Source organism: Nanorana parkeri, unplaced genomic scaffold, assembly GCF_000935625.1.
Source record: "Nanorana parkeri isolate BGI_ZX_2015 unplaced genomic scaffold, ASM93562v1 scaffold615, whole genome shotgun sequence".
NCBI lineage: Eukaryota > Metazoa > Chordata > Amphibia > Anura > Dicroglossidae > Nanorana > Nanorana parkeri.
In genome coordinates, this window is record NW_017306883.1 from 551,293 (window position 1) to 561,038 (window position 9,746).

Consider the following 9,746-nt stretch of genomic DNA (forward strand, 5'->3'; position numbering starts at 1 on the left):
CAGCCCAGGATGCTCTCCATGTGATTGATAGACTGTGCTTGCCTTCCACTGTCAGGCATTGTACAAGTGAGGGAGGAAGCTCTAAGCTGGGGAAAGCTGCTGCTCCTCCTGACGATTTATGGCTGCCTGTGTCCCTTTAAAGCTCTCCAAAGCTGTGTGCTGTGACAGGCAGCAGAGCCCAGCTCTGTTCTAGCGCTGAGCCATAGACCTGAGGCTGCCAGTGCATTGCCTTGCATTGTGCGGAGCTGGGATCGCAGCACCCACCGAGCCAGCATCTGATTGACAGCAGCATCAGCATCATCATCAGTGGATCTAAAGGGTACCTGTCATTGTGCTGATCCCCAGGACCTTTTATGCTCCCACTCAGGATAATACAAGGATCCCCCCACCTCCTAATCCCAATCTCTGCCTTTTAACCAGGATACCACCATCTCATCCTCTGGACTTCTCCGAGGATACCAGGGCACCACTTCACAGGATTTAACCTTCCCACTGAGTGCATAGCTTGGATCTCCATCCTCATCCTCCTCTGTGATCTCAGGATCTCACATCCCTGCCAGGATACCCCCGTGCACATTAGCAGGATCTCTTGAAAGTTCTTGCAGAGAGAAGGAGAGAGGAAGAGAGAGAGTCTCCTTATTTTTTTTTGGTGTGTGGCTGAAGTTTGCAGCAGGGGGTGCAGTGAAACTTCTCATCCCCACATTTGGATGTAGAGGCTCCCAGGTCTGTTCTGAAGGGGGGCATGTGTATTGTAAGAGGTGCACAGCTGATCTGGGAAAAGTGCGAGCTCCCTACCTGCAGAGCCCGGAGCTTAAAGCTTGGTGCCAGTCTTTAAATCTCAATTCTTTGTGCCAAGGGATCTGTCACCATGAGTTCGGCCAGGCTGTGTGGCTGTGTCCTGCTGCTCCTCATCTGTGGTAAGTGCCACTTTTATACCCTTTTACATAGACTCAATGGGCTCTGCTTTGTGGCATCGCAGGCAATTTGCTCTGGATTGCACGTTGGCTATGCATTGATTGAGCATGCAGGAGCTGGATGAGCAGTGCCCTGGTGGTAGCCTGGCACTGCTCTGGGTATGGTGCCATCATGAGTTAAGATGAACACCCAGTAGATGGGCACCTGGCTGGTTGTCTGGCATGGTGCAAGATAGTTAACTGGGCATCTGCAAGCTGGTACGGTGCTGGGAAAGGAGCTGGAAACATGGAGTTGGCATCTTGAGGTTTATATATATATACACTCTTGCTTGCCTTGACACAGAACAGGGACAGATTGCTGTTGCAATGGCACACGATTACTATTAAAATAGCAGAGCTTGTTATGAGACTGGCATTGCACAAGGGGCAGCACCAGTGCGCTGTTACACAGGCTGGCACTGACAGAATCGTATGGTGTATGTCTATGTGTGCTACCACCTGCTTTTCACTCTGCAAGGGGTAGAGACTTGGCTCAGTCCTAATTCCTCTGGTACTGTGAATGTAGTTGTGCCATTGTTTGTGGAGACTGGCACCTTGCTGGCAATATACTGGTGGGTGGAGGGGATTCAATGGGATGCAAATAATATCTTTGTGGAGCTGTGATGTATTTTATAAGGGTGCACTGTGCCAACACTTACATGCAGCACATAAAAAAGCAACATTGCTATAGACAGGGTGGTGGGCACATTCGGAGTGTGTTCTTTATATAATGCAATTAAAATAATGAGCAAATGCACATATGTACTTTGTGGTATGAGGTACACTGCAGTGTGTGTGTGTAGTGTACATTGTATTATAGGTGGCACTGATTTTATTGCAACATTTGTATCATAATGCCAATCACAGAGCAAACACAATGGCTTTTATACAGAAGGGAAGAGTATAATTTATACAGTAAAGAGAGAGAGAGGCATGAAGATCAGATATATACACAGACGATAGATAGATAGATAGATAGATAGATAGATAGATAGATAGACAGACAGACAGACAGACAGACAGACAGACAGATAGATATATAGATAATGAGAGAGATTTGTCTGGGAAATCGGCACTCTGTGTACATGTTACAAAATATTGACTGAAAGCTCTTTGGTTTTCTCTTCTTGCCTTTTATGTGTCACTGTATTTTATATTGCTCTTTTTATAGCTCCGGTATGTCCTTGCTTTTGTAGATCACGGTTACTGCTGGTATAATCAATAATAAAAAGAAGAATATAGTAACAATAGCCTCTCATATTTGAATGTATTCAGATTTGTTGGAGTGCACTTTCATATAGGCTCCCAAGGATAGCAGCATGACAAAATCTTAAACTTTCCTTGTACCTATGTGTATGTCTGTGCTCATCACTCTGCACACTACACTCTGCCTGTGTTCATTAAATTTGCACTGCACTCTCCCTGTGTTCATTACATTTGCACTGTACTGCACCGCACTCTCCCTGTGTTCATTACATTTGCACTACCCTCCCCCCAGTACTCATCACATTTCCACTCCACTCTTCCTGTGGCTTTCACATCTGTACTACACTCTCCAAGTGCTCATCACATTTGCTCTACACTTTCCCTGTGTTCATTGCATTTGCTCTACACTCTCCCCATTGATCATCACATTTACAGGTACACTCTCTGCCTGTGGTCATCACATTTGCACTACCCTTCCCCAGTGATCATCACATTTGCACTACTCTTCCCCAGTGATCATCACATTTGCACTACCCTTCCCCAGTGATCATCACATTTGCACTACCCTTCCCCAGTGATCATCACATTTGCACTGCTCTTCCCCAGTGATCATCACATTTGCACTGCTCTTCCCCCAGTGATCATCACTTTTGCACTACCCTTCCCCAGTGATCATCACATTTGCACTGCTCTTCCCCAGTGATCATCACATTTGCACTACACTTTCCCTATGCTCATGACATTTGCACTACCCTTCTTCGGTAATCATCACATTTGCACTACACTTTCCTTATGCTCATCACATTTGCACTACCCTCCCCCAGTGCTCATTACATTTGCATTACTCTCTCCACCTGTGTATAAAGTGTGCTACATGCTCTGCTTTTGCATATCACATTTGCACTACAATTTCCCTATTCTCATCACATTTGCTTTACCCTTCCCCAGTAATCATCATATTTGCACTACACTCTCCCTGTTCTCATCATACTAGAGAACATACTAGAGCACTACACTACACTAGAGAACATACTAGAGTACTACACTCTCCCTCTGCTTATCAAGTTGGCACTATGCTCTGCTTTTGCTCATCATATTTGCACCACCCTCTCCCAGTGCTCATTACATGTGCATTACTCTCTCCCCCTGCCTATAAAGTTTGCTCTACGCTCGGCTTTTGTATATCACATTTGCACTACACTCCCCTGTGCTTTATTGCATTCCGCTGCCCTGATTTTTCAAGGTTTGCTGCTCTTCACAGCGTCTGCCACACTGTTACTCGGAGAACTGCGAGGAGGCAGTGTGATGCTCTGCAATTTCACATCAGCAACATCACCAAGTTTCAGTAGACACACACAGTTGCTATCTTGGCTGCCAAGCCTCCAGCTGTACTGTCCCCTTTATCTCTACTCTGCATCTCCCCCAGTGGATGTAATGTATTCTTTAAGCTGTGTGTCCTCTGCTCCAATTTCTCACTTCCTTTCAACATACTACCAGCTACTTAAAGGATATCACCATCTCTTCTTTATTCACAGGCAGCTAATTCTGATTCTAGAACCCCCTGGTCTTCTCCCAGCTCCCCCACATGCTTTTATCATTCATATTTCAGCCCTCCTGATGCAGGATCACACATATCCAGTGGCTATTCTCCCAGCGCCGCATGCCGTTATTTATCCAGACCTCCACTTCTTCCTTTACCACAGCCTCTTCTGCTTTAGAAGTGTCAGTCGTCTTCCTCCCTGGTACCCCGGTCTTCTGTGCAATAAAGTGCACCTGTCTGTTACAGGGGCTATATTTATCAGCCCCTTAAAGTGCATCTTTCACGTTTCAGATAGAGAAAAGAGCTGCCAAATAGTTTGAAATAATGTATAAATCATCTTCATTGCTTACATACAAGCTGGCAAGTGAGCAGCAGTGAAAAAGCAGCAATTGTTCTTTTTTCTTTCTATGCCTTTCTATGCCTGTGCCGAATTTAATCTCTGTATCTGTACACTGCAAATAATTATTCTCAATAGCTGGCTCATGATGAATTTTATAACATTAATCTGGACATTGACAGACATGGCAAAAGCATATTTTATCCAGTTCCATGTCCAAGCTGTCTTGTGCTGATGACAGATGCTCTTGGAATTGCCTGCATCACTTTAGTGGCCAATCAAACCTTAACTCATAATCCAACTGTGACATTCCCATGCAGGATTGAGTGCAGTTGGTTGTGATGAGAAAATAAAGACTGCACTTATAAATTGTTTGTGGGGGGTTACAGCATATAAGTCAGTGAAGGATTGCATACAGATGGCACCTGGGTTATTTTCAGAAGTGCATGCAAGAACCTCTTGACATTGGTTGAAGATTCCAATCATCCATGCACAAGCAATTTGTTCAAAGCAAACCATAATCATTTAGATATTGTAAGGACAGTCCATGGGTGCAGTCAATGGGAGGGTACCCGTGTTAAGCTGTGGGTAGTTTTGGCTGCTAAGCTAGAGTGTCTGTTTGAATGTCTATAGGGTGGTTGCCTTCCAGGGCATCTAGAGGTTAGCATCTGATTGGTGGCTATTTAAGTGTACCTGTGTTAAGCTGTGGGCAGTTTTGGCTGTTAAGCTAGAGTGTCTGGTTGAGTGTCTAAAGAGTGGTTTTCTTCTAGTGTCTAGAGGGTTGAGTCTGGTTGGTGGCTATGATGGGAGGGTACCTGTGTTTAGCTTTGGGCAGTTTTGGATGGTAAGCTAGAGCGTCTGGTTGAATGTCTAAAGGGTGGTTTTCCTCTACAGTGTCTAGAGGGTTGAGTCTGGTTGGTGGCTACGGGAGAGTACCTGTTTTAAGCTGTGGGCAAATTTGGCTGCTAAGTTAGAGTGTCTGTTTGAGTGCCTAGAGGGTTGAGTCTGGTTGGTGGCTATGAAACGGTACCTGTGTTTAGCTGTGGGCAGTTTTTGATGGTAAGCTAGAGTGTCTGTTTGAGTGTCTAGAGGGTTGAACTTGTTTGGTTGTTTCCAGCAAATCAAGACAGTTCTTATAAGTTGTCTGTGGGGGGTACAACTGATATGTCAATGAAGAAATGCATACAGATGGTGTGTGAAATATTTGCAGAAGTGCAAGCAAGATTCCTTTGACACTGGTTGAAGATTTCAATGGTCCATGCACAAGAAATAGGTTCAGAGCGAAGCATAATCATTTAGATATCACTAGGAAGGTCTATGGGTGCAATCTATGTTGGGTACTTGTGTTTAGCCATGGGCAGTTTTGAATGCTAAGCTAGAGTGTCTGGTTGAGTGTCTAGAAGGTGATTTTCCTTTAGACTGTCCGGAGGGTTTAATCTGGTTGGTTGTTATGAGGCAATAAAGACAACTCTTATAAAATGTTTGTGGAGGGTACAGCTTTTAAGTCAATGAAGATATGCATACAGATGGCGCCCCAGCTATTTGAAGAAGTGCAAACAAGAATCTCTTGACACTGGGTTCTAATGTTCCATGCACAAGCAGTAGGTCCAAAGTGAAGAATAATCATTTAGAGTTCACCATGAAATCTATGGGTGCAGTCTACAGCAGGGCACCTGAGTTTAGTTGTGGGCAGTTTTGGCTGCTCAATTGGAGTGTCTGCCATTAAATCACCAAAATATATATATATCAAAATGTGATGTTATTATGTAAATTAGAACAGAGTGGTTTCACAAACGTTCAATCTCCCATTGGACAATTAGCATCTGCCTTGACACAATCCTTGGTGATTGGATTAAAGTGACTGACCTGTGTGGCTGTAAATATGGGGGTATGTTCCTGAGACTCATTTGAATAGTGGAATCCACTATGGATAAGTGTTGAAACGGCTTCAACCTTACAGAACCCAGTCAAAAGACTTCAAGCAGTGATGCTGCTCATGATACCTTATGTAACTCCTTAGAATATGTTGATGTGGAAGGCAAACAGAGGGCAGGGCACTCCATGTGTAAAAAGCTGTGAAGGACAGGTCCAGTTGGTGAGCGCTCTTACAGGGGGGGGGGGGGGGGGGGGTAAAAATGCAGGGCTCTCCACCTCTGAGTTCCTGTGATGAGTTTCTCTCAGGTCTTAGTCATAAAGTCTGAACCAAATCAAGTTGAAAGCACCTAACTTCTACTATCTAACGCATTGCCTGGATAAACGGAAAACCTTCACAGATGTCCAGTAACTGCACATGTAGAATGGACCTTAGAGACTTCAAGGCTTTGAAGTTGCATGGGTCCTGTGCCAGAATCCAGTGTTCCCATGATGAAGGCGGTGGACAATCCTTCTAATTGGTATTCTTTGATAGGCCAGAGGACTATAGAAACTAGTCAACACAGCGCTGTGTGAAGATGGAAAGCAATCTCATGCCACATAGGTATCGTCACTACATGTTGAATTAATCATCTTTGCAGACATTTGTGTGTGTGTTGTGGGGAGGTGAGGGTGCGGGTGATGGTGTTTAAGGAGTCATGAGATTCCTTCCTCTGCACTTTAAAAGGTTTACAGTTGTCCCAATTCCTATCACTGTCACCCTGAAACCAGCTTATGTCAGTCAGTGAGGTTATCATGATACTAAAAACTTATGACATCACTCAAACCTGACATAGGAATTGACTCTGACCAGCTTCATCTGCTCCTTGTGAATTAAAGTGTACCTGGCCTGTACACAGTGAAGGGTGTGTGTGTCAATCCAATGTTTAGTTAGATGCAGTTCTCATCAGGATGCGTTAAGCACCCAGTCTTTCAAAAAGCAGTGAAGCATAGCAAGCTCCAATCCGTCTCTTACAGTATCACTGTTTTTGGACATCCATCTCTTAATATGAGAAGCCTCACACATCCAGTATCTGAAAATCCAGTTTTGCAAAAACTGGGACTTTTTTAAGCTTTTGGGTAGATTGGATGTGGTTGGTTGCTATGAAGAAGGTCCTGCTAATAATGGGACTGTCTGAAGGTATAGACAAAAGGCAGTTGGTTGCTCTGGGTTAGACCTCCACCTTTCACCTCTTCCATATAATGCTATACCCTTTGTCGTTACCTGTACACAAATGGTCCTTGATTTTGGGCAGCCAGACCTTTAACAGATTTGGAGTGAAAGGAAATCTTGTTGCACTCCTTACCGGATATCCCAACGGCTGGGGAGGGTGCTTGCAATGGCTGATGAAGGGACCCTGCGCGGCCCTGAAATCACTTGTTCTTCTTTTGACAACTGTTCAATAAAATTAACATTCGGTGATCCTAAAAGGAGTATTTGGTGTGCTGGTGACTTTCTTCATAACGATCGCTTTACCAGATTTGACCACATACTCAACTTCCGGAGTATGTACGCATGCTAGAAGATAACAACTGAGCAGAAAGGTAATGGGAAGCCCATAGATGTCATGATTTCGAACTAATCAGGTCTAAATTGAACTTTCAGTTGGATAGTTGGTGTGTATACAATCAATTCAAATATGGGACTGTCTGGAGGTATAGACAAAAGTCAGTTGGTTGCTCTGGGTTAGACCTTCACCATTCACCTCTTCCATGTTATGATATACCCTTTTTCATTACCTATGCACAAATGGTCCTTGATTTTGGGTAGCCAGACCTTTACCAGATTTGACCACACACTCAACTTCCAGAGTATTTATGAGTGCAAGAAGATAACAACTGAGCAGAAAGGTCATGGGAAGCCCAGAGTTGTCCTGATTTTGGACTAATCGGGTCTAAATTGAACTTTCGGTTGGATAGTTGGTGTGTATACAGTCAATTCAAACACGTTCTTTTCAAACAACGCAGAAGCGCTGGAGCTACCACGCTGGAATAAAACTGGGTCAACTAAATGAACATGTAAAGAGATATAAGAGGCTTTACACACCAGATATTGATCTGTTATTATCAGCCGTGTCAGATCCAGACCGGCTCTGCCCAGGGCCATTCCAAAAAGGGCATTTTCCCCAGCCGCCTGCAAAGCAATTGAGTTTGGATTATGAGAAAGCAAAACAGTTCTGATCATACCTCCCCTGTGCTGTTGGAGACCCTTTGTTATCAAATAATTTTGTTGTCCAGTAGATGTGATATATATATAACCCAGATGTGTCCAGCCTTGCTTATGGACTTATAACCCTGTTTACATTTTCAAGAATCTGAGCAGAATCCAAACTGATTTATACACCGTGCAATATGTCTGAAATGTACAGCTTAGATCTTGTGTTATGAAGCTGTGAAGGAACATGGAATGGAACGCGGGATTGCATACATATAAAAATCAACATAAAGTGTAACATAGACAAACATAGGGCCATATTTATAAAATGTTTGCAGAGCTGTTTGCCCTGCGAGCGTCTTGTTTTTAGATTTGCACCGCATTATGGGCACTAGATGGGACCATGGAACATAGGAAATTCCTATGTTCTGCAGCGCCATCTAGTGGCCATAATTTGGTGCAAATCTAAATTTCAGCTATTTGCCGGGTAAATAGCTCTGCAAACATATATTATAACATTATAAATACACCCCATAGGTCTGCGGTTTAAATCACGGTCAGGACACTATCTGCAAGGAGTTTGCATGTTCTCCCTGTGCTTCAAGGGGGTTTCCTCCCACACTCCAAAGACATGCCTGTGGGTTAATTGGCTTCTGTCTAAATCAGCCCTGTTTGTATGCATGCGAGATAGGGACCCTAGAATTTAAGCTCCTTGAGGGCAGGGAATGCGCACTATATAAAGCGCTGCGTAAATTGTCCACCACTATGCAGGAGTAATGTATCTGAGCAATTGTAGCAAATGAGCTCCGCCCCCAAGTGCATCTTATTAACTAATTAGGGGCTAAAGACAAAACTGTGCACAAGCATTGAGTAAAGACCCTTTAAGTCCCCTTCCTCGCCGGTTCTTCCACATTGCTGTGTAATCGTTTTCGCCCTAGATGTGACTACCGAAGCAAAACATTACAAAATTCACTGTTTAACAGCGTGGTTTTTTTCCCCATCAAAATGACAAACAGGAAAGAACGCGGAAGAGCGTTTTCAAGGAATGTAGCTACCTATCATTTCATTTGACTGAGAATTAAAAAAAGGCACCTTTTAAGAGCCTCGTTCCACGTTTATCTGGAGTGTGTTGTTTGCAGACTCATTGCCGGGGATTATTATTACCCTTTTGGTATTAACTCACCTTAATAGGGAGCATATTTAAATGGATTAATTTGCAGCGAGCTGATAATATTTGGCGAGATTAAGTCATTGTGGTGGATCAGCTTACACCTTCAACAATTTGGGATTTGTTTAACGGTATTCGAGATCATGCTAATTCCAGGCTTCACGGTGTTGGACCGGAGGAATGTGGAGGAGAACACGGGGTTTGTGGTTGAGGGGTTAAAACTGGAGTTTAGCCTGCTTGTATGTTGCATTCCCTGCCCCCCACCCCCCGCCCCCCATCAACATGCTAATTGCATTTTTAAATAAAATCATTGTGTTTTAATTACACAGCTTATTTTAGCCCCAGTGATGTCATCTCTGGGTCTCTGTGCTGAGGCATGGTGCTGTGATGTTATTAGGAAACTATGTACAGCACTCTGCTGGCCCCTCCCACCAGCCATGATCTGCAAAGAGAAAATATGCAAATATGCAATGCAG

At 43.9% G+C, this 9,746-nt stretch overlaps 1 protein-coding gene across 1 annotated transcript in view; it reads left to right on the forward strand.

Annotated features, from left to right (window-relative positions):
* The first annotated feature begins 819 nt into the window (after positions 1 to 819).
* The window catches only part of LOC108792216 (GDNF family receptor alpha-4-like), a 387,381-nt gene continuing 378,454 nt past the window's right edge, over positions 820 to 9,746 (forward strand). The window contains exon 1 of the mRNA XM_018562938.1: positions 820 to 917. Within this exon, the coding sequence (XP_018418440.1) occupies positions 869 to 917 (49 nt within the window). The 5' untranslated portion in view covers positions 820 to 868. The remainder of the gene's footprint in view (positions 918 to 9,746) is intronic.